This window comes from Amyelois transitella, chromosome 7, assembly GCF_032362555.1.
Source record: "Amyelois transitella isolate CPQ chromosome 7, ilAmyTran1.1, whole genome shotgun sequence".
NCBI classification, from domain to species: domain Eukaryota; kingdom Metazoa; phylum Arthropoda; class Insecta; order Lepidoptera; family Pyralidae; genus Amyelois; species Amyelois transitella.
Window position 1 is genome coordinate 11,719,343 of NC_083510.1, and position 23,829 is coordinate 11,743,171.

A 23,829-nucleotide genomic window follows, 5' to 3' on the forward strand; every position below is an offset into this window, starting at 1 on the left:
CCAAAAAATCTTTACTAACATTATAAAGCTGAAGAGTTTGTTTATTTGTTTGAACGCGCTAATCTCAGGAGGAACTGCTGGTTCGAATTGAAAATTTTTGTATTGAATAGACCATTTATCGGGAAAGGCTTTGGGCTATATTACATCACGCTGCAACTATTAGGAGCAAAGAAACAATGGAAAATCTGAAGAAAACAGGTAAAATTATTCACCCTTGAGGGCTTCAATAATGCCCAAAATAATTATTCCACACGGACGGAGTCGCGGGCACCGCTAGTATAAAATAAATGAAGTAGAAGGTTCGTGTAATCAAAAAGGGAACATTTCTCTTATTTCCTTTTACAAAGCTGGTTTATTGTGTTTTAATTACTGAAACGATTACATTTTCTTGATTAAACATACCTACATACTTCCAAAATGAAAAAAACTCTTAAATAAGATAAACCAACGAAATATTTAATAGTAGATTAAGAACAATTAGAGAAATAAACACACACACTATTGCCGACTTTTTCCCATAAAATTTAGAAAGAGCCTATAGCTATTTATAAGACTTGAAAACCAGGTGCCGTGTGGTTCCTGGCATCAATAGAAAAAAGAATAGAACCACTCCATATCTTTCCCATGGATGTCGTAAAAGGCGACTAAGGGATACGCTTATAAACTTGGGATCCCTCTTGTTGGAGATGGGCTAGCAAACTGTCATTCATCTCAATTCTATCACTAAGCCAAACAGCTGAACGAGGCCTATCAGTATTTTCAAGAATGTTGACCCTATCTACCCCGCAAGGGATTTAGACGTGATTATAAGTTTAAGTTAGTTACAAGAGTTTATTTAGACATAATTCGTTACAATTTTCATAAGCGCTTAAATCTTTTCTTTCCTTGTTTTCAAGTAGAATTATGTTATTAGGTATTAGATAAATAATGTTGTCAAAGATTTGATTGGCATTTCATGACAATCATCTTAAATTATGATATTGTCTGAATTGATTGTATAATATTTGTAAATAGGTACCTAACACATTAGATGATAATTAGTAATTTTCTTGAAAAGCAACATCTTGAGTCAAATTTAAATAATTGTTAGATTGAACTGAAACAAATTGTGATAAGAAATAATGTTGTGGCAATTCTGCTTGTTCTCCCTCGCGGTGATTCTTTTAGTTACAAAATGGAAGAACAGAAAATTAAGAAAACTAGCGAACCAACTGCCGAGCGCTAGTTTTAGGAAATTGCCGATTTTGGGCCACGCTGCTAGCCTGTGGGGTGATTGTGAAAGTAAGTGCATAAATATTCTAGTTAAATTGAGAAGCCTCTTTTTTGAAATACATATACTCACGTCTATATCCCTTGCGGGGTAGATAGAACCAACAGTCTTGTAAAGACTGATAGGCCACATTCAGCTGTTTGGCTTGATGATAGAATTGTTACCTGTTACCAAAAAAAAAACAAAAAAAAAACTCACTTGTCTCAAACGTCGGAAGATTAATTAACGTTACTTGATTTAATAATCAGACCATTCGTTAATTCCAGTATTAAAACATTAAATTGTGTCTATTTTTATTTATTTATTTAAAACTTTATTGAGCCTTAAAGTTGAAATATTCGAACTTAATACAAATAGCATTTTGCAGATCTAATGAGATGCCTCGAGCAACTGGGTCGCGACAGCCTGGCTAATGATGGCCTGATCAGCGCGTGGATGATCAATAAGCTGGTCATTGGTAAGCTCCGCTCCACCTCAGGTCTTGGATTTGATGTCCATTGTTATCCTGGGAAGAACTATGAACTTCACAGACATGATGGATACTAGCTAGGTTAATGATGAAAATTTGTGAACTTTAGGTACGTGTGTGTGTTTTTTGCCGTGTGGATTTCGGCACTTTCAAATAGGACGACTCCATATCGTCCCACAGATATCGTTAAAGGCGACTAAGAGAAAGACTAATATACTTGGGATTTATATTATGCAGGCGATGAGCCAGAAACCTGTCACTATTTGAATCTTAAATCCATCATTAAGCTGTACAGCTGAACGTGTACTCTGTCTACCCCGCAAGGAATATAGGCGAGATTGTTTGTAGGTACGTGTGTTTTTTTGCTTCATAACTGCATCTATTTTGACTAATTACAATTTACCTTTGCATCGTTTGTATAAAGATCCAATCTTTATCCCTTGGTCTGCTCTTCCTCGTTTAAGTACATATACATACAATATAGATATACCACACGGGTCTTAAGTCAAAATCTAAAAATCTGCCCGAAGTGCACTTAACTTCATTTTGTATGCTCTAAAATGATATATGAATTTACAAAGTCAATATGTAATCAGGCGGAAAATGTTACAGTGGTGACAGATCCTGATGTGGCAGAGGTGGTGATGAAGGTGTGCCTCAAGAAGGATGACCTTAATAACGTGACCAGGGAGCTCATTGGGTATGGCAGTATATTTGCACCTGGTAAGGACCTATACTTTTTGGACAAATTCCAGAAATCTATACGCTGAAGCTGAAGAGTTTGTTTGTTTGTTTGAACGCGCTTATCTCAGGAAGTACTGGTTCAAATTGAAAAAAAATTTGCATTGTATTCAATGACCATTTATCGAGGAAGGCTTTAGGCTATATAAAATCACGCTGCAACTATAAGGAGAAGAAATAATGGAAAATGTGAAAAAAAGGCGAATATTATTCATCTTCGAGGGCTTCAATGATGCCCAAAATAATTATTCCATGCGGACGAAGTCGCGGGCACAGCTAGTTCTAAATAAAGCGAATCCTGAGCTCTGAACTATAGCGTTGGAGAGTGAACCCGGGAAAAATTGGAGATGAGATGAGAGGCTCGGAACTTGAAAAACAGTGTCATGTAAAATAATCATACTCGTATCTATTGGATCTATTATAAGTGATTGCACAACTACGGCTAGTTAAACTTTGGTCAAATTCATCGAGTCTTCAGTGATGGTCACAAACAAATATGCTCTTTTATTTCAGTACATATTTCAGATATAATTGCTTTAAATTTGTCCTCTCCTCAGTATCGATTTGGCGTCCGCGACGTAAGATCCTGGCTCCAATATTTTCTCCGAAGACACTCAACAGTTTTGTCCAAATATTCTCCAAGCAGAGCCATATCTTACTGGAGAAGCTAGAAGCAGACGAGAACAATGGTGACGTCTCTATATTTGATAAAGTCACTAGATACTCTATGGATTCAGTTTGTGGTAAGTGGACCAATTTGGTAAAAGTAGACATTGTTGAAGAGCTTTACAATATTGCAAGATGCGGAGACGTAAAAACGTAGAGGCGCCTGGCATGTACCTGGTTTTTACATAAAGTGCAAGCAAATAAGTGGGTTGAGTTGATTCCAAATAAACGGAACTGGGTATGTGGGTTGGATAAAGAAGATCGAGCATAGTAAGATAAAGGAACAATGAATCTCTTATCAATATTGTTACAGCTAGATTCCAAAACCAAACCAGAAATATAAAATCTTAACAAACAAAATGTCCGTCATTATTTAACTCATCATTACATCAAAACTCTTTCAGAAACAACCCTGGGTACGGAGGTGAAATCTCAAAGCCAGCCGCAGCACCCGGTGCCTCAGTCCTTCGCCCTGCATTGCAAGCTGGCTGCTCTTCGGATGGTGAGACCCTGGTACCACTCTGACGCCATCTACAAATGGTCCTGGGACTACCCGCAGTTCAAGAGCTCGGCCGAAGTTTTGAAGCAGTTTGTAAGGAAGGTTAGTTCATTGATTTGATGAACTCTTAGAAGAAATATTCTCATTATAGTGTAATTAAGAAAAAATGGATAACATTCTGTAATTTTTTGATTGCAGATTATAATATCAAAACGAGAAAATTTTGAGAAAACTAATGCAAGTACGTACATACCTCACAACTTCTCCTAAATATTTTGCTTTTCTTAAAATCCTTCGGCTGTTTGATTTCCATTAGCTTGCTCTTCTTTTAATTCTGACTTGACTGATTATGCCTTTTCCTAACTCAATAAATTTAAATTCATTTGAGATTCTACTTCTATTTATAGACAAGAAAATAACCAAAGTACAAAGTCTACTGGATCTGCTCATCTCTTCGGAAGACGGCAAAGGTTTCACAGACCTGGAGCTGCAAGAAGAGTCATTAGTCGTGGTACTGGCTGGCACGGACACTTCTTCTGTGGGAGCTTCTTTCGCTGCACTGCTGATGGCCAAACACCCCGAGGTTCAGCAGAAAGTCTATCAAGAGTATGTGGTTGGATTGTTATTAATTTCGGTTTTAAAGGTATTTATCAGTACCTAGAGATGAAAATAATATGCCATATTATGTTCACCTTTAATTTGCATTTTTCTGATTCTTACTGTTTTTCTGTCCACTTTTGTAATTTAACAATTACAAAAGTGGACAGATAATTAAAAATCTTTCAAGCTCATGGATTCCATTCAAAGTCAGAAAATCTTTTAATATCTCTTATTAACTTTTATAGAGTAATCACAGTACTGGAAGATCGACCAGTTCAACCAGAAGACTTGCCCAAGCTGAAGTATTTAGAGGCAGTAGTAAAGGAGACCCTTCGGTTGTACCCTCCAGTGCCAGTTGTCATGAAGAACCCACCCAAAGACGTCACACTTAGTGAGTTCCCATGATATTTATCTCATAAATGCTATTTCGAAAATGATTTCTCCTTAAAAGTTCGACGCGGCCGGCCCTGTCCCACTTTTACAGTCAGCTCTGTCTTATAAATTCCTTTCGTTAGTCTGTCTTCATGTCTTGAAAAAGGCAGATGTTAGGAGTACCCGTAATCGTCGAATATGCATGAAAAGAGTAATGAGTGTCGAGGAAGCGGGAGAGGTCTGTAAGGATCGTAGCAAGTGGAAATCCATAGTCTCTACCTGCCCCAATGGGAAACAGGCGTGATTCTACCACTACACTATACTGTACTTCTAGGCCTGGAATCAGTATATCGATATTTCACTTGTACACTTTAACCGGACTGTCTCCATTTTTAAAATCGGAAAATGCATAATAATTTCTTTCCGTGAACGCTTAAAGATTCTCATGAAATTTTGGAAATTTAATGCAATGGCTAAAGCACAACATTTTCGGAGTTGATTTTGATTTGATAGTTTTTAAGCTTTCAGTTTAAGAGCTTCCTTTACCATTTTCAGCTCCTGGCGTCGTCCTTGTACCTGGCTCAACAGCTCTGGTCCACATCTGGGCTCTCCACCGCAACACCAAGTACTGGAGTGGCGACGCAGACACCTTCAGACCTGAACGATTCCTCGAAGACCCTCCAACTCATCCGTATGTTTACATCCCTTTTGGAAGAGGCCCTAGGATGTGTCTTGGTAAGCTATTTTGTTTTGTATGATCATTGAATCTATTTATGTAGTTCAATTTTGTTACATACATACACATACATATATTCACGTATATATCACATAAGGGGTTGACAGAGCCAACATTCTTAAAAAGACTGATTGGCCACATTCAGCTGTTTGGCTTAATGGTAGAATTAAGATTCAAATAGAGACAGGTTGCTAGCCAATCGCCTAAAAGAAGAATCTCAAGTTTATAAGCCAGTTTTATTAGAGTGCGTTTGACCTCAATCTGAATGGTGGTAACCAAGATGAGGCCTAAGGTGGTACATGCAAGCTCAAATAATGCTTATTCACTCTTGCCTTGTAAATCCTCGTCCGCTTTCACTTAGTCGCCTTGATCCTACCATGATTTTTATGACAGGAGCTGAATACGCCATGATGTCAATGAAGACCGTCCTAGCGTCTCTGGTGCGGCGGTACCGGCTTCTTCCACCCACTGCCGGGTTCGGATCTCAAGAGGAGCTGCCGACCCGCTGCGAGATCATGATGAAACACGTCGGCAACTTCCAATTGCAGCTCCAACTTAGAAAATGATGACATCATTAGACTCGTGTGGTTCCCGGCACTATTACAAAAAGAATAGAACCACTCCATCTCTTTCCCATGGATGTCGTAAAAGGCGACTAAGGGATAGGCTTATAAACTTGGGATTCCTCTTTGAGGCGATGGGCTAGCAACCTGTCACTATTTGAATCTCAATTCTATCATTAAGCCAAATAGCTGAACTTGGCCATTCAGTCTTTTCAAGACTGTTGGCTCTGTCTACCCCGCAAGGGATATAGACGTGACCATATGTATGTATGTATGTATGATTAGAGTTCTTGTTTTAATTTATTCTTAATTTATCAGAATCTTAAAAGTCATGGTCGAGTTCTTGATATAGTATAAACTCTTTTTCTGAATTTCCATTTTATTCTACCTAACGATTGGTGTAGTGCAAAGGACACTCTAAGGATTTTTTTAAAAGGTATCTAAATAAAAATATTGCAGAATTCCATGTTTATTTTGATTATACGAATCATGTACTCGTATACGTGTATTTTACAGTGTCTTGAAGAAAAGTTTAGAATACAATTATTTAAGTATTTAATTGTGAAATTATTGGACGTCCTGGCAAAGGGTCAGGTCAAGAGTACCCGAAACCGCCGAGCTTGCATGAAGAGAGTTATTAATGTGGATGGAGTGAAGGAAGTATTCAGAGATCGTGGCAAGTGGAAAGATGTAGTCTCTGCCTACCCCTCCGGGAAAAATGCGTGATTTTATGTATGTGTAGATAATATTTCAGTCCTTTATCCTTCGTGCAAGCTGCAGTTCAAAGTTGCCAACATGCTTCAACATTATCTCAAATTTGGTGGGCAACTCCCCAGCTTCGAACCCGGCAGTGGGCGGCAGCAGTCGGAACCGACGCACCAACGACGCCAAGACTGTCTTCATGGACAGCATGGCGTAATTTGCACCTACAAAATTATTATTGAAATCAATATGTAAAGATTACTAGTTTCGCGGTCACAACACATGATACATACATACATATGGTCACGTCTATATCCCTTGTGGGGTAGACAGAGCCAACAGTCTTGAAAGGACTGATATGCCACGTTCAGCTATTTGGCTTTATTATAGAATTGAGATTCATATAGCGACAGGTTGCTAGCCCATCGCTTAAAAAAGAATCCCAAGTTTGTAAGCCTATCCCTTAGTCGCCTTTAACGACATCCATGGGAAAGAGATGGAGTGATCCTATTCTTTTTTTGTACTGGTGCCGGGAACCACACGGCACATGATAATGGTTCAGATTTTCATCAACAGTTCCTCATGTTGATTTCTAAGAATCAAGGTCTGATCCAGCAGGTCAACACGTGAGACTGTACTAATGAGCTGGAATGTGCAGTGACCCTCATATTTAAATTTACGTACATTATACACTTAGCAGGTGTTTTAAACATCAAAGAAGAGCCCGAGAGTAAGTCGGCGGGGGAGCGCAATTGATATAATTTCCATTTGGTATAATCACATACATACATACATATGGTCACGTCTATATCCCTTGCGGGGTAGACAGAGCCAACAGTCTTGAAAAGACTGAATGGCCACGTTCAGCTATTTGGCTTAACGATAGAATTGAGATTCAAAGGCGTTAGGCAAGGATGTGTTGCGTCACCGTGGCTGTTCAACCTATTTATGGATAGCTGTTTGACAGATTTGAAAGAGTCTAAAAGTGGATTAAGGATGAATGAGTTACTCGTCAAATGTCTGCTCTATGCCGACGATCAGGTTATACTGGCGTCATCAGCGGAGGAGTTACAGGAGATGGTAAACTGTATGCATGAAGCTTTAAAAGAGAAAGGAATGAAAGTGAACGTAAGTAAAACTAAAACACTGGTTTTTGAAATGGAGAAAGAAATGACAGCATGTAATATTTTGATTGGAGGAGAAAAAGTGGAGCAAGTGAAAGAGTTTGTATATCTAGGATCAAAGTTTACATCAGATGGCAAGTATGATAGTGATATTGAAAGGAGAGTGAACGCGGGGAACATGGTGAATGGAGCTTTGCATGCCTTTATGAGCAGTCAGAAACTATCCAAAAAGGCTCGACTGGCTGTGCACAGGGGCGTGTTGGTCCCGACATTAATGTATGGGAGTGAAAGTTGGGTATGGCAAAAGAAGCATGAAAGCAGAATAAATGCAGTGGAAATGAGAGCGTTAAGGAGTATGATGGGTGTGAAATTGAGTGACAGGATAAGGAACAGCGTGATAAGGGAATGTTGTGATGTGAAAGAAGATGTAGTTACAGGAATAGAAAAGGGTATGTTAAGATGGTTCGGTCATGTGGAGAGGATGAATGAAAGCAGGTTGACTAAGCAGATATACAAGGAGAGTGTGGAGGGAAAGGTCGGAGTGGGAAGACCTAGACGAACGTATCTTGATCAAATTAAGGACGTCCTGGTAAAGGGTCAGGTCAAAAGTACCCGAAACCGCCGAGCTTGTATGAAGAGAGTTATGAATGTGGACGAAGCGAAAGAAGTATGCAGAGATCGTAGCAAGTGGAAAGAGGTAGTCTCTGCCTACCCCTCCGGGAAAGAGGCGTGATTTTATGTATGTATGTATGTATGTTGAGATTCAACTAGTGACAGGTTGCTAGCCCATCGCTTAAAAAAGAATTCCAAGTTTGTAAGCCTATCCCTTAGTAGCCTTTTACGACATCCATGGGAAAGAGATGAAGTGGTCCTATTATTTTTTGTATTGGTGCCGGGAACCACACGGCGCTGGTATAATCACCTTAGCGATATTGCCAATTCTCACAAATCACAAATTGACCCAACTGCGAAATGGACTTATTGAATTTTGTACCATTCGCGCCTTAAGACATAGGGCATCCCAAAGCGGCAGACAACGCGCTCTTACTCTTTTCCCACGCGTAAAAAAGGGCAGAAATCTGTCTTCCCTAATTTTTAGCTGGACAACTTACCAAGACACATCCTAGGCCCTTTACCAAAAGGTACGTAAGCATATTGGTGCGTCGGAGTATTCCCGAAGAACCGCTCAGGTCTAAAGATCTCAGCATCATCACCCCAGTACTTTATGTTGCGGTGAAGGGCCCATATATTAACTGCGATGGTCAGGTCAGATGGAAGAGTCACTTCTGATGCTGCAGAGGAGAATAAAGGGATATATTTTAGCTATTGCTTTTATAAAGCGCATACATGGCTCAGAAACATACCCATGGAGGGTGTAATTCTTTCATTTTCTTATTTGGATCCTGATTCCACCATTAAGCTGTTATGCTTAAGGATAGAATTGAGATTCAAAATATTGATGGGTTGCTAGCCCACCGCCTCAAAGAAATCCCAAGTTTATAAGCCTATCCCTTAGTCGCCTTCTACGACATCCATTGGAAAGAGATGGACTGATCCTATAATTTTTTCCAAAGCATTTAAACTTCGTGACTATTGAGACTTTATTCTCCGTAACACATAAGCCATATATTTATGCGTAAAATGAAAAATCCTTACACAATTTGAGATTATTTTGTGATTTCTTGAAGAGGAGAGGCACCGGCGGGTACAGTCGGAGCGTCTCTTTCAGAACTGCCTCCAAATACTTCAGCTTTGGTAGATCTTCCGCTTGAACTGGCCGATTTCCGAGAACATCCATTAACCTTAAAGTTGAAAAACATATATAGGTAACAAACGAAATAAGTCATAATTCTCTTGGTGCTTAAGTTGGATGTGTCTTCCATAAGTATGAGCACGTGGCTAAGTCAGGGAAGTCCTAAGTAAGTCAGATTATTGTTGTAACTTACAACGTAGATTTAAAGGGATTGTAATTGCCCCTAATGACGTTCAGTGGAAAAAAAGAGAAGAATGTCGACCAAACTTACTCTCGATAAACCTTCTCCTGAACATCAGAATGTTTGGCCATCAGCAGAGCTGCGAAGGAGGCCCCGGCAGCAGACGTGTCCGTCCCGGCTAGCACCACCACCAGCGTCTCCTCCTGCAGCTCCAAGTCTGAGAAACCCTTGCCGTCATCGGATGACATCAGCAGGTCCAGTAGACTTTGGACCTTGATGACTTTCTTATCTGTACAATACAATCAGAAGCATGTGTGGCAACATCTCTACACCACAGGTCACAAACAGCCAATCACACAACAACTGTCAACCATCGCGAAGAAATTGACGTGCTCAACCAATAGGAGCGAAGAATCTAAATCGCGCAAACGAAGATTTCGCGGATTGGAGCATAAATACAAGTAGGTGCCGCGTTTCTCCAGGCATCACACCTAGCTTCCCTTTGGTGGCGGTCGAGCCGCTACACATGCTTTAACAACATTTTGAGAACTAAAATAAACTTGCATTACTTTGAAAACCTCGTCCAGTTTTGTGACTAAGAAGCCCGATAAAAGTAAGGTGAATGTGGTAAGTCGCACAATCTACTAAAAGGAGTACCTTTAAACCCAGGTCCAAGTATGGGAAACCCTTGCTATCTCCCGATGAGATCAGTTAGTCCAGTAGGCTTTGTGCCTTGAAAGCAAACTTACTATTCTGAATTAGCCCAGAAATAGACCGCTGTTTCTTCTTGGTCATTCTAGACTTTACTAACCTTGAGCTCAAAACAGTAAAAAAGAAATTACCTATTTTCGTCAATTGTTCTCGTTTTGATGCTATAATCTGCAATAAAAACATATTATCTAATAATAATTTATTCATACAATCACGTCTATATCCCTTTGTAGACAGAGCCTCAGCAGGCTTGAAGACTTATATTGTGAAGGTCACGTTTAGCTGTTATGCTAAAGGATAGAATTGAGATTAAAAATAGTGACAGGTTACTAGCCGCCTAAAATCGCCTAAAAGAAATCCCTAATTTATAAACCTATCCCTTAGTCGCTTTTTGGAATGAGAAGAAGAGATGGACTGGTCCTATAATTTTTTATATTAGTGCCGAGAACCACACGGCACTAAGACTCTTAGATTGAAATTATCACGAAGTAGCTTTGAATCGGAAATGAAGTCCAGTCAATCAACTCAGCATTTTTTTTTCATCATTTTGACTCAAAGATATAATCAATCAATCAAATACATACATATGTTGAAAACCTTACCTCCTTGATAAATTGTTTCAAAACTGCGATCGAATTCTGGAAATGAGGGTAGTCGGAGCACCATTTGTAGATCTGATCAGAGTGGTACCAAGGTCTCGCGGCGCGGAGGACCACCAGTTTGCAGAAAGTGGCAAAAGATTCTAACACCGGATGGTCGGGCTGGCTTTGACACTTGATATCTGTGTCTAATGTGGTTTCTAAAAAAAACATACATACATACATAAAATCACGCCTCTTTTCCGGAGGGGTAGGCAGAGACTACCTCTTTCCACTTGCCACGATCTCTGCATTCCTTCGCTTCATCCAAATTCATAACTCTCTTCATGCAAGCTCGGCGGTTTCCGGTACTTTTGACCTGACCCTTTACCAGGACGTCCTTAATTTGATCAAGATACGTTCGTCTAGGTCTTCCCACTCCGACCTTTCCCTCCACACTCTCCTTGTATATCTGCTTAGTCAACCTGCTTTCATTCACCCTCTCCACATGACCGAACCATCTTAACATACCCTTTTCTATTCCAGTATTTCTAAAAAAACATATGAAAAGTCGAATTCCTCTATTTCCACCCCAAATAAATTTTTGACAGCTATTGAATATTGATTAGAAGAATTACCTATTTTGGAAATCACTAATTTATTTGAGATTTTCGATGCCGTGTGGTTCCCGGCACCAAACATACATATAAACATACAATACATATAGTCACATCTATATCCCTTACGGGGTAGACAGAGCCAACAGTCCCGAAGAGACTGAATGGCCACGTTCAGCTGCTCGGCTTAATGATGGAATTGAGATCCAAATAGTGACAGGTTGCTATTATTTTTTGTATTGGTGCCGGGAACCACACGGCACTAATACAGCGATAGTCGTATGACGTAACCCTTAAACTAAGTTTTGACAAAAACTAGATGTAGTTTTTAAGTAAATTCGTTGCTTTGAGTATCCACTTAATTATGTCAGTGCTTACCACAAATAGAATCCATGGAGTACCTAGTGGCCTTATCGAATATAGAAAGATCACCGTTGCCCTCGCTATTGGATAGAATGTCCAAAAATATATCACTCTGCTTGACAAATATTTGGACGTAGCCGTTAAGAGTTTTAGGAGCAAACGTTGGAGCGAGGATCTTGCGACGAGGACGCCATATTAATGCTGAAAAAAATTTGGGTCTATTTAAATCTAGTTATATTATAATGACAATGATAGTATATTCTTTTCTCTATTGCTGCCGTGTGGTTCCCGACACCAATGGAAAAAATAATAGGACCATACATACAACTGGTCACGTCTATATCCCTTGCGGGGTAGACAAAGCCAACAGCCTTAAAAATACTGATAGGTCACGTTCAGCTGTTCGGCTTAATGATACAATTGAGATTCAAATAGTGACAGGTCGCTAGCCTGTCGCCTAAAAGAAGAATCCCAAGTTTATAAGCCTATCCCTTAGTCGCCTTTCACGACATCCATGGGAAAGAGACGGAGTGGTCCTATTCTTTTTTATAATGGTGCCGGGAACCACACGGCACCAATAATTTCTCACCTGGTGCAATAATACTCCCTGATCCGACGAGATCTTTCGCGACGTCGTTTATTTTATCCTTGTCGAGGCATTCCTTCATTACTACTTCTATATCATTTGGATCTGCTAGAACTGTAAGAAATTGATTATAATAGACACTATACGGCCTCTGTGGCGTAGCGGTAGTACGCTTGTCTGTGACACCAGAGGTCCTGGGTTCGAATCCCGGCCAGGGCGTGATGAGAAAAGAACTTTTTCTGATTGGCCTGGGTCTTGGATGTTTATCTATATAAGTATTAATTATAAAAATATAGTATCGTTGAGTTAGTATCTCGTAACACAAGTCTCGAACTTACTTCGAGGCTAACTCAATCTGTGTGATTTGTCCCGTATATATTTATTTATTATTATTTATTTATTTATTACTATCTTACACCCGCAGCTTTGTCCGCGCCAATTTAGCGCCACATACAAACAAATACAGGTTATGGTATGTATTCAGGAGATCTCGCGCTAATTTCTGTTGCCGAGAGAATTTCGATAAAGCATCTTAGTGCACTTTTAGACCACATAAGGAACCTACGTTTTCAACCGATGGCGAAGGGCTAGCAACCTGTCACTATTTGGGTCTCAATTCTATCAACAAGCCAAAAAGCTGAACGTGGCCTATCAGTCTTTTTGGGACCGTTAGCTCTGTCTTCCCCGCAAGGGATATAGACGTGACTATACGTGTGTATGTAGATTAAAACAGCTTACCCACTATCAATTTATTGACCAACCATATGCTCACGATCCCATCATTGGCCAGAGCGTCACGGCCAACCTGTTCGAAACTCCTCATGAGATCTGAAAGAATTACATCAAAATGGCGTCTTAGGAAAGGTTAGGCTCAATTTCTGTGATTTGTCCATATAAATTAAATAAATAACTTAAAGAAGAGGTGGACAGGAATGTCTGCTTAAAGTTTTTGTTGGGTTAGGGATGAAAATTGTTGTATCTTTCGATATGTTTTACTGGTAATAATCGGTACACGTCCCTATTTAAACTGTGCCAATAACGATTTGACTCCAAGAAACTATAAGTGAATTGGTTATAAACAGGAAATAAATACCAAATATCTAACTGATCTGATTAAAATAATTCTTGTTAAAAACTAAAACTACTTATAAAAGTGGAAGAAAATTACACGCTAAAATTTAATTTACAAATTTTACAGTCCCTGCATAGCATCAACATGAGGGAGTGTACCCAGAAGGCTGGCAGCATTGCCAATTTGAATGGCAATGCTGATTCTCTGAGCGAGATAATTTCCAGCCCTCCGGTCACGAGATACCTCAATCAGCTTTTGCGACATTTGACGGAAAAGCTGATGGGACCATGACCCACGGTACCAGAGTTTCTACCCCAAGAGTTTCAAATAAATTCTTGTTTATTCATACATATACTCAAGCCTTCATCCTTTGTCTTAAAAATAAAAAAAATGCACGTTCAGCCAGATTGCTAGAACACATCACCTACAAGAAGAATCCCAAATTCATCCATAGTTTATCGTATATACATTTACTCTTGTCAAATGTTTATCTATTTATTTCATTGAATCTCTTACCTACCAATCTAACCTTACCTATGCAATCTCCAAGGAAGCTAGCAGCGTGTCCCAAAATCGGCAATTCCCGTAAGCTTGATTTCGGAAAATGTCTAGACAATTTAGTTAATTTTCTATTCTTCAATTTTATCGAAATCGTTATAGCAGTTAGCAACAACAAACATGTTATCCACATCATAGAAGATATGTTACACCTAACTAATAAAAATTTAATAGACTTAGATTTACTTAAAATGTTTGATTCGTGTAGGTACGTTTAAAACTGATGATCCAATTTTATGAATTCATAAATTTATGATTATTTTTCATCCTTATATAATAATTTATGCAAAGGTTATTATGCTCAAATGGACCAAAAAATAAAACAATAGATAAACCATGGGCATCTCAAGGTAAAGTTGAGGAAACCTAAATTTAAATATGATATGTTGTAGTCACACAAAAACCAGTAAATTAGTATAATACACTCTACTTATGTATGTACATGATTCTTATTTAAATTAATATAAAGACGAAATGCAGTGATTGAGCTAGCCCCAAAGTAAGTCTTAAATATAGTCTCTCTTATATCTATTTATGTTTCAGTTGCATCCTCCGCCGCTATGTTTCATTTGTCAATAATGGCCTATCTAAAAAAAGCAATAAGCTTTTTTTTATTTTGACACACACACAAATTCAGAGGCTCAAATGATGAAACTGTTCAAATAAACACTGAGAAAATCCTATCTATTCTTCTATTTATGAGAACTGAGAGAGATGAGAATAGTGGCCAGCAAGATAATATTATATCCTACACTAGCTGTGCCCGCGACTTCGACCGCGTGGAATAGTTATTTTGGGCATCATTGAAGCCCCTTAAGAATGACTAATTTTCCTCGTATTTTTCACATTCTCCATTATTTCTTTGCTCTTTATAGTTGCAGCGTGATGTTATATAGCCTTAAGCCTTCCTCGATAAATGGTCTATTCAACGCAAAAATAATTTTTCCATTCTAACCAGTAGTTCCTTAGATTAGAGCGTTCAAACAAACAAACAAACTCTTCAGCTTTATAATATTAGTATAAATAAATAAAAAGAAGATAAACTTTATTTGTACCTTCAGATACCATTTCAGAAATACAAAAAATAAATGTAAATAAAGGCTATCAAAATTAGGCAATTAGTATTCAGAGCTATAAGATATAATGACTGCCGCATAGGTATCTTAGACAATTCTCTTTATTACAAATGTATGTTTGACACACTAGCCGTTGCCAGCGACTTCTTCCCCTTGTCTTAAAAAATATTTAAATCCCGTTAATTAAAAGAGTTTCTTTCGTCTCATGTCATGTAGCGATTAAGGACAAATACCTAGTGTTCAGTTGTTTTTTTTAATTTGAATTTTTTTATGCCAGTTAGAATGTATATTTTATGTCTCTATGATTTGTTCAAAAATGTGTTAGCCCCGCTGAACATTGTAATAACGTTTGTAATGTTTTTAAAGATTTCTAAAAAGTAATCCGCTCTCGGAATCTTTACAAAAATCAAATTTCCATTAAAATTCATTTACATATGGATTACTTTGTTATTAAGTGTCAAGTTATTTTTGCATAAATGTATGACATGTGTATTTACGTCACAAATTATCTTGGAATAACAAAAAATTATTACACTTTATAGCTCGCACTAGGCTTTTAGGTACAGTGGGTCACATAGAAAGGTGAAAACAAAAATTAATGAAAAATGTTTCTTTCTATAGAGTGGTACAGTGGTCGTGTGGTTCCACAAATATAAAAAGAATAGGATCACTCCATCACTTTAATATGGATGTCGTAAAAGGTGACTAAGGGATAGTTAGAAAAACTTGGGATTCTTCCTTTGGGCGATGGGCGATTATTAAGCCAAACAGCTGAACGTGGCTCTGTCTACCCCGCAAGGGATTTATGTATGTATACCCTAATTCTAGATAAGTGTAAGTTAATGATACATCATTATTATGCGTTATACCAATTTATTTTCTCTGGATTGTAATCTGACTGTGAAATTATCGATTTCTTTGAGAGTAACGCTGAACAGCAGCCGCAGATGTTTCCTCTCGTCTCCTTCTTTAGCGGGCAGTACACGGTATTTTCTTAGGATGCAGGATATCGCAGTTTTGGTGAACATCATAGCGAATTGGACGCCTGGAAAATTTAAATATTATTAATAATGATCGTAAAATGATTAAAAAATCATTACGATCGATCGTTTTGCTTTTTTTTATTAAAAGCAGTGAAAATTGTTTGATAAAAATTAATCTATTAGTAGGTAATAATTACGTACCTGCAAGCGAGATGCTTTTTTATCGCGCGAAAAACTATCGCTGGCTCGCTTTTTATTATGATGTGAAACGAGATAACGATAGGTTTTCGCGCGATAAAAAAGGCGTTGCGCGTGCGAAGCTACGGGGCTGGTAAATTAAATCTAAATATATATCACTAGCTGTGCCCGCGACTTCGTCCGCGTGGAATAGTTATTTCGGGCATCATTAAAGCCCTCAAGGATGAATAATTTACCGCGTTATTTCTTCACATATTCCATTATTTCTTTGCTCCTTATAGTTGCAGCGTGATGTTATATAGCCCAAAGCCTTCCAAATTTTTCAATTCGCACCAGTAGTTCCTGAGATAAGCGCGTTCAAATAAACAAACAAACTCTTCAGGTTTATAATATCAGTATACATAGATGGTGTCATAGAAATTGCCATTAATGCCGAGTTTTACATAAAAATCAATTCTTAAGCTTAAATTATACGTTTCTTGTCAGAATTATAATACCCACCGGTGCATCCTCTCTGGCCGCAACTGAACGCCAAAAAAGCATTCTGATGCTGCAGAGGACCTTCGAGAAACCGTTCCGGCCTGAACTGGTCAGCGTCGGCCCCCCAGTATTTGGTATTCCTCTGCACTCCCCAAATGCTGATGATCAGGTTTGATCCTTTGAAAACTTTCACTCCGGATGCTGAAAAAATTTCGTAGTCTTTGTTAGGTTTAGTTCTAGACAAGCCAATGCCTTTCTTTACATTTTAATGTCGTCTGGGTGGGTCTACTGGAAGACATTTCTGTAGAAATAAGTAGTATCCTAGTACTTAATTTCTCCTTAGTCTAAGTTCTGGTCGTATTTTGTTCCTTGATGTAAGTACATAGAGTATTTAAATGTTGCTCTTGTTATATAGTATATATAGTATCTTGATTTCTGCGTCAGCGCAGACACAGAGGAATAATCCTCGCGCGGTCTCGGGCATTTTTTTACTGATCGCGCATGCTCGACATGGGTATCTTCGAGGACGCGCGAGCATTTTTTGTCAGGTTCAAGCATTTATGCACTTTTTATTAACTATTCTAAAGTTGATTTTCAAGTGCCCCGTGGTTCCCGGCGCGAATACAAAAAAGAATAGGACCACTCCATCTCTTTCCCATGGATGTCGTAAAAGGCGACTAAGGGATACGCTTACAAACTTGAGATTCTTTAGGCGATGGGCTAGCAACCTGTCACTATTTGAATCTCAATTCTATCATTAAGCCAAATAGCTGAACGTGGCCATTCAGTCTTTTCAAGATTGTTGGTTCTGTCTACCCCGCAAGGGATATAGACGTGCGTGACTATATGTATGTATGTATGTTGATTTTCAAGTGCCTTAAAAAAATCATCTCCTCTGCGTTGATTTCAGTCTGCGCTGAGCCGGCCGTTACATACGTAACAAAAAGTCCTTATCAGCCTCCCTCACGATGTTCGAAGCGGGGGGGTACAGCCTCAGGGTTTCCTTCACCACCGCCTCCAGGTACTTCAGCCGGGGAAGGTCTTCCAGCGTCACTGGGCGGTCTGAGTCACCAAAAACTTCTTGTAATCTGGAACAGGTAAATAGATTTACAATGCGGCGTGATGCGTGATGTGCGCGGCTAAGGATGCAACTGGGACTAAATTATATAATTTTAATATTATATAGTTTAGTCTGTTATTATTTATTTAGTCTATAATTAGTTTATTATTTAGTTTATTACGTTATAAAGCCAGGAGTAAGAAGAAGAAAAAAGATAAATAAATAAAAAATAAAAAAAATATTATGTTGCAAAAACACGGTACTATATGCTGTATCCTTAACATACTCATTATAAACTTTCTCCTGTACATCAGGATGTCTGGCCATCATGAGGGCGACGAAGGATATGGATGTCGCAGATGTGTCCGTGGCGGCTAGCAGGAGTCCTAGGGCTTCATCGCGGATCCCTGCGTCACCAACTTTCAGCCCGCCATCCAGGCTAATCAGCTTTTCAATCAAACTGACACTCTTCGTTTCATCCTCTGTAATTATTATAGTATTACATTAAAATAGAAAGTTTTTGAACAGCGTAATCTTGTTTTTAACAAAGATAAATTGGATTTAGAGGTAGATAAAATTTGTCAAAGTGAACAAACTAAATTTATTTATTTACTTTATTTTTAGTCAAAAAATTTAAAACGAAATGTGAAGAATATAGCTAAATTAAATTAGAGCGTTCAGGGAAATCTTAACACCTTTTGACAAATAAAGAATACATATATACATACATACATATGGTCACGTCTATATCCCTTGCGGAGTAGACAGAGCCAACAGCCTTAATGGCCACGTAAAAAACGTTACGATAAAAGACATATCGTTTTTTATTTATTAAGCCAAATAGCTGAACGTTCAGCTATTTGGCTTAATGATATAATTGAGATTCAATTAGTGACAGGTTGCTAGCCCATCGCCAGAAATAAATAAATAAACATTCTAACGTTTATATTATAAAGAATGTTTATTTATTTATTTACATATACAATTATAATAGGTTCATAGTCAATAGTTACCAAGAGAGTAAATCTCTTTAGTGATCGGGTTCATTGTAATTGTGTGGCTTCTTTCCTTTTGCTTTCTTATGACCTGGAAACAAACAAAATATAATACTTATAGGGTAACCTATAAGATTTAGTGGAAAATCTCTAGTATCTGGTATCTTTAAGCAGATATACAAGAAGAGTGTGTGTGGATGGAAAGGTCGGAGTGGGAAGGCCTAGACGAACTTATCTTGATCAAATTAAGGACGTCCTGGCAAAGGGTCAGATCAAGAGAACCCGAAACCGCCGAGTTTGCATGAAGAGAGTTATGTATCATCCACATTCATAATCTTCTTTATGCAAGCTTAGAGCATGCAGAGATCGTGGCAAGTGGAGAGAAGTAGTCTCTGCCTACCCCTCCGGGAATAAGGCGTGATTTTATGTATGTATGTATGAATCTCTGGTATCCAAGTAAAAATAGTAGTAGAGAAAGAGAGAGGTACTTATCACCTTAAATTACATACTTTAAAACATAACATAACATATAATCACGTCTATATCACTTGCGGGGTAGACAGGGTCAACAGACTTTTCAAGACTGATAGGCCACGTTCAGCTGCTTGGCCCAATGATAGAATTGAGATTAAAATAGTAACAGGTTGCTAGCCGTCGTCGCCTTAAAAAGGAATCCCATATATAGTATATAAGCCTATCCCTTGGTCGCCTTTTACGACATCCATGAGAAAGAGATGGAGTGGTCCGTTTCTTCCCACTATTGGCGCCGGGAACCACACGACACTACTTACTAGTAAAAATTTGGAAAGAAACATTACCTCATCTATAAATGCGCGAATTACGGTTTGTTGCTTTAAAAATCTTTTGTACGAATGATGGTTCTTCATAATGAACTCGACTTGGAACCAGAACTTGGTCAACCCGTCTCCCGCCAGCTCCACAAGTTTGTCCATAGCCACCAAAATTGGTGATTCTGGGTCAAGCTGGCTGTGTAGGTCGACGCCTAGGACCGTCTCTGAAAAAAAAAGGAATTATTACTGAATCAGTATAAGTTGGCACTGATCTAAGTATAATCTGTAAGTTCTAGTTAGCTAGCTAGCTTCTTAGAATATAGTATGTACGTACATACATACAAACATATGGTCACGTCTATATCCCTTGCGGGGTAGACAGAGCCAACAGTCATGAAAATACTGAATGGCCAAGTTGAGCTATTTGGCTTAATTATAGAATTGTGATTCAAGTAGTAACTATTCTATTACCAATGTTCTTTTGTATGCTATATTAGAATAGAGTGCCGTGTGGTTCCCGGCACCAATACAAAAAAGAATAGGACCACTCCATCTCTTTCCCATGGATGCCGTAAAAGGCGACTCAGAGATAGGCTTAAAAACTTGGGACTCTTCTTTCAGGCGATGTGCTAGAAACCTGTAATTATTTGAATCTCAATTCTATCATTAAGGCCAAAATGCTAAACGTGTCCTATCAGTCTTTTTAAGACTGTCGGCTCTGTCTACCCCGCAAGGGATATAAACGTGATGTATGTAGATTAAATATAAATAATAAATAAATATATACGGGACAAATGCAGGATTTCCATATAATGTAGATTATATGGAAATCCTGCATTTTCTTACCGCAAGCAGCGTCCAAGGTAAGGGCGTTGACATAGGGCCACAGGGCGAAGGGTTCCTTATCAGCCCTCGTTCGCAGCTGGTCCACCATCAGCTCGCTCTGCTTGGAGAATGAAGACATGAAGGCGTTGATACTTCTAACGCTGAAGAGAGGCGCCATCAGTTTCCTACGAGGTCTCCAGATTTCGACTGCGATTTTAAGAAATCTTCGTGGTGATAAAATGGCATAACAACAGTAATCCAAGTTCATGATATTGAGTGCACGTGTACCAATTATTTATGTCTGTACATGTCTACTCAAATCAAACCACAGTTAAATTACTATCCGTCATTGAGGGAAGAATTCTCATAAAAGTTTCAAAACATTATTTTTACACGAATCTAAGCTTGCCAGGGATGATATACGAGTATCAAGCTCATGAAATATGAACAGACAACGTGGTGATAAAAATTTAAGTATATTTTATTTTTCCCAATTCCAAAAAAGAAAACTATTTAAATAAAATGTGACTATTACAATTCCTGAACTGTAATAGTCACAAATTTAGAACAAACTATTCTAAATTTACAATATAAAAACATTATTATTTAAATATTATATTATTTAAGTATAAATGGTAAGTAAAAGATTCATAGATACCTGGAGCAAATATGAAACTGTCTCCTGTGAGAAGCCTTATCATTCTCAGCAGTTTGTCCTTTGATAAATAATTCTTCAATGCAGCTTCGCAATCAAGGGGATCTGCTAGACCTGAAAATAATATTTCACGTTATTACGTACCGTCAAATCTTCAGTTTACTATAAAATCTGTCTGTACTGACATACAAACAAACAATCACGTCTTTAATCTCTCACCAAAAGCCTCGTTAAGACTGGAAGCCCACGCTCAACTGTCTAATGATGGAATTGAGATTCGAATAGTGACAAGTAAGTCCATCGCTTAAAAGAAGAATCCCAAGTTTATAAGTCTATAATTTATTTGCCTTTTACGACATCCATGGGAAAGAGAGTGTAGTGATCTTGTAGCGGGAGCGATGATTCGGCTCGACCGCCACCAAAGGGAAGATCTTCCGCCAGGCTAGGTGTTATGCCTGGGGAACCGCCGCTCCGACGATGTTTTTTTTTTGACTATGAGAACATAGCTTGCCTGAGGGGCATTTACTATTACAGCGGGACGTTTTTAGGCGAGGGCTTGACGCTCCTCCTAACAGCCTAACCGACGATGTTGTGTCGGAGGTTGTACATATATATAGCTCCAATCCGTGAAACCTTTGCTTGCGCGATTTAGGTATTACGCTGTTTTTGACTGATAGCGTCGCGTGATTTATTTTTTATTTTTATATAGTTTAAATTTCGCCACAGTCTTATTCTGAAGGACACGACACTTAAGACCACGGCACCAAAGCCCATAACGAAATTAAAGGCTAGACGAATTAAATCAATCACGATTTTGATGTTGTGTTATTTCTACTTGTATGCTTGAAAAAGTACTTTTGACTTCATTTACAGGCAAAACAGATTTATACCACGATTCTTTCGCGAAGGGCTAGGCGTAGGATACATCACTCCTCTTGACACGATCATTGCATACTTTTTTCGTTTCATTCTCGTTTTTTAGAGTACCCGTGAGCCTTTCACCATGAGACTAACCTTTCCTATTATGTTCCTATAATCAATTTCAATGTTGGATACAGTCGATAATCCACTCAAATTGTCTTCTCTCGAATTTGTCTTCTTCTCCCTCCTGGCTTTAGTCCCGGTAACATCGTCACCTCTCTGGAGAGGAGCCCGGGGTATGCCTTTGACCTGATACTGGATTGGGTGAGTCAGGTTTTTACACGAAACGACTCCAATCTGACCTCCGCAACTTTTGCAGGTTAACCTAACCCGTATTGGATTCATGATTACACATCAAGTTGCCTGAATGTGCGGGTTTCCTCACGATGTTTTCCCTCAGCGTACGTCTTTTCTCGAATTTCTAACATAGATATAATAGATAGATTTTTTTTGTAATGTGACCATTATCTATGTTAGAATTTCGATTCGCATGTAACCATGCGCAATGTTTTCCAAATATCATGTGTCGACGATCTTTCATAATCATTTAAGGTTAATGTTAAACGCATATTGTTTCGGAGAAAAGCAACAAATTAACATACAAAGGTGGTAGTCGCCGAGCAGCCAGAGGGGGGCGACCCCGCCGCGGGCGATTGCATCCTCCGCGAATTTTATGAACGTGTTCATTATGTCTGAAAAAGAAATTGATTAAATTTTCTTTATATATATAAGGACTACCTGTGCCTGCGACTTCGTTCGCGTGGAATAGTTATTTTGGGAATCATTGAAGCCTTCAAGGATGAATTATTTTCCCCGTTATTTTTCACATTTTCCATTATTTCTTCGCTCCTTAAAGTTGCAGCGTGATGTTAAATAGCCTAAAGCCTTCCTTGATGAATGGTCTAATCAACGCAAAAATAATTTTTCAATTTGAACCAGTAGTTCCTGAGATTAGCGCGTTCAAACAAACAAACAAACTCTTCAGCTTTATAATATAAGTACAGATATAATATAAATTAGGAAAGTGTAGAAAGATAGTGAGAGTTAACCAGATCATTGAAACTGCCTATAGTCTGGGTTTTTCGTATGTAAACTTTGACCCAGAGACAACAGGCAAATTGGGCGATAGCTACCGACAATGTACTTACCCTCCCTATCACCACTAAACATATGAGCATGCCCTATAAAGGGCAAGGCTGTATAACTGCATCCCAGTCTTCTGTACTGCTTAATAAACTTAATATTTCGCCAACACCAAAATGACACCATTAAAATAAATCCCAAAACAATTTGAACCCACATCACGGTCAGAATGTACTCGCGACAGATAATGTACTGAAGGAAAAAAAATATTGTTGATCCATTGTGTTGGAATTATGAAATACCTACGTATTTTGGTGTTGAGTAAATTTTGTGGTACAACAACGGTGTACGGTTTTAAATCTTATTTGATAACTCCTCTATCAACCTTAAAAAAACCATAAAGCATATAATCACGTCTATACCCTTGCAGGGTAGATAGAGCCAACAGTCATGAAAAGACTGAAAGGCCACGTTCAGCCGTTTGACTTAATAAATATAAATAAATATATATCGGACAAATTACACAGATTGAGTTAGCCTCGAAGTAAGTTCGAGACTTGTGTTACGAGATACTAACTCAACGATACTTTATTTTTATAAT

The 23,829-nt window shown here is 38.5% G+C and overlaps 3 protein-coding genes across 3 annotated transcripts; 1 reads left to right on the forward strand and 2 right to left on the reverse strand.

The window, feature by feature from the left end:
- The first annotated feature begins 1,011 nt into the window (after window positions 1-1,011).
- Window positions 1,012-6,380, forward strand: LOC106130821 (cytochrome P450 4d8). Its single transcript, XM_013329752.2, has 10 exons — window positions 1,012-1,281; window positions 1,638-1,727; window positions 2,352-2,462; window positions 3,038-3,223; window positions 3,551-3,747; window positions 3,844-3,886; window positions 4,053-4,251; window positions 4,491-4,636; window positions 5,173-5,352; window positions 5,747-6,380. The coding sequence occupies exons 1-10, from the start codon at window positions 1,122-1,124 to the stop codon at window positions 5,917-5,919; spliced, it is 1,485 nt and encodes a 494-aa protein (XP_013185206.1). The 5' UTR covers window positions 1,012-1,121; the 3' UTR covers window positions 5,920-6,380.
- A 192-nt stretch (window positions 6,381-6,572) lies between these two features.
- On the reverse strand, window positions 6,573-14,218 carry LOC106130810 (cytochrome P450 4d2). The gene is made up of 10 exons (XM_060945149.1): window positions 14,138-14,218; window positions 13,270-13,359; window positions 12,535-12,645; window positions 11,961-12,146; window positions 10,990-11,186; window positions 10,519-10,555; window positions 9,767-9,965; window positions 9,399-9,544; window positions 8,855-9,034; window positions 6,573-6,842 (listed from the first exon to the last, which is right to left on the reverse strand). Exons 2-10 carry the CDS (start codon window positions 13,352-13,354, stop codon window positions 6,667-6,669), a joined length of 1,317 nt encoding a protein of 438 aa, XP_060801132.1. The 5' UTR covers window positions 13,355-13,359; window positions 14,138-14,218; the 3' UTR covers window positions 6,573-6,666.
- A 1,882-nt stretch (window positions 14,219-16,100) lies between these two features.
- Window positions 16,101-23,467, reverse strand: LOC106130808 (cytochrome P450 4d2). The gene is made up of 10 exons (XM_060945151.1): window positions 23,294-23,467; window positions 22,748-22,837; window positions 21,228-21,338; window positions 20,591-20,776; window positions 19,772-19,968; window positions 18,972-19,044; window positions 18,245-18,440; window positions 17,835-17,986; window positions 16,920-17,099; window positions 16,101-16,282 (listed from the first exon to the last, which is right to left on the reverse strand). Exons 1-10 carry the CDS (start codon window positions 23,445-23,447, stop codon window positions 16,101-16,103), a joined length of 1,521 nt encoding a protein of 506 aa, XP_060801134.1. The 5' UTR covers window positions 23,448-23,467.
- Window positions 23,468-23,829: the final 362 nt, after the last annotated feature.

Excerpts from the sequence above, each read along its gene's own strand:
- LOC106130821 (XM_013329752.2), top strand. The coding sequence starts at position 1,122 with ATGTTGTGGCAATTCTGCTTGTTCTCCCTCGCGGTGATTCTTTTAGTT. Across the intron at positions 2,463-3,037 it reads TGGCAGTATATTTGCACCTG|TATCGATTTGGCGTCCGCGA; the intron begins GTAAGGACCTAT and ends TCCTCTCCTCAG. Across the intron at positions 5,353-5,746 it reads AGGCCCTAGGATGTGTCTTG|GAGCTGAATACGCCATGATG; the intron begins GTAAGCTATTTT and ends TTTTTATGACAG.
- LOC106130810 (XM_060945149.1), bottom strand. The coding sequence starts at position 13,354 with ATGAGGAGTTTCGAACAGGTTGGCCGTGACGCTCTGGCCAATGATGGG. Across the intron at positions 12,646-13,269 it reads GGTCAATAAATTGATAGTGG|TTCTAGCAGATCCAAATGAT; the intron begins GTAAGCTGTTTT and ends AATTTCTTACAG. Across the intron at positions 11,187-11,960 it reads CTCCATGGATTCTATTTGTG|AAACCACATTAGACACAGAT; the intron begins GTAAGCACTGAC and ends TGTTTTTTTTAG.
- LOC106130808 (XM_060945151.1), bottom strand. The coding sequence starts at position 23,447 with ATGTGGGTTCAAATTGTTTTGGGATTTATTTTAATGGTGTCATTTTGG. Across the intron at positions 19,045-19,771 it reads TTCGCGCATTTATAGATGAG|GTCATAAGAAAGCAAAAGGA; the intron begins GTAATGTTTCTT and ends GTTTGTTTCCAG. Across the intron at positions 17,100-17,834 it reads TGATAAGGACTTTTTGTTAC|CATCCGGAGTGAAAGTTTTC; the intron begins GTATGTAACGGC and ends AAATTTTTTCAG.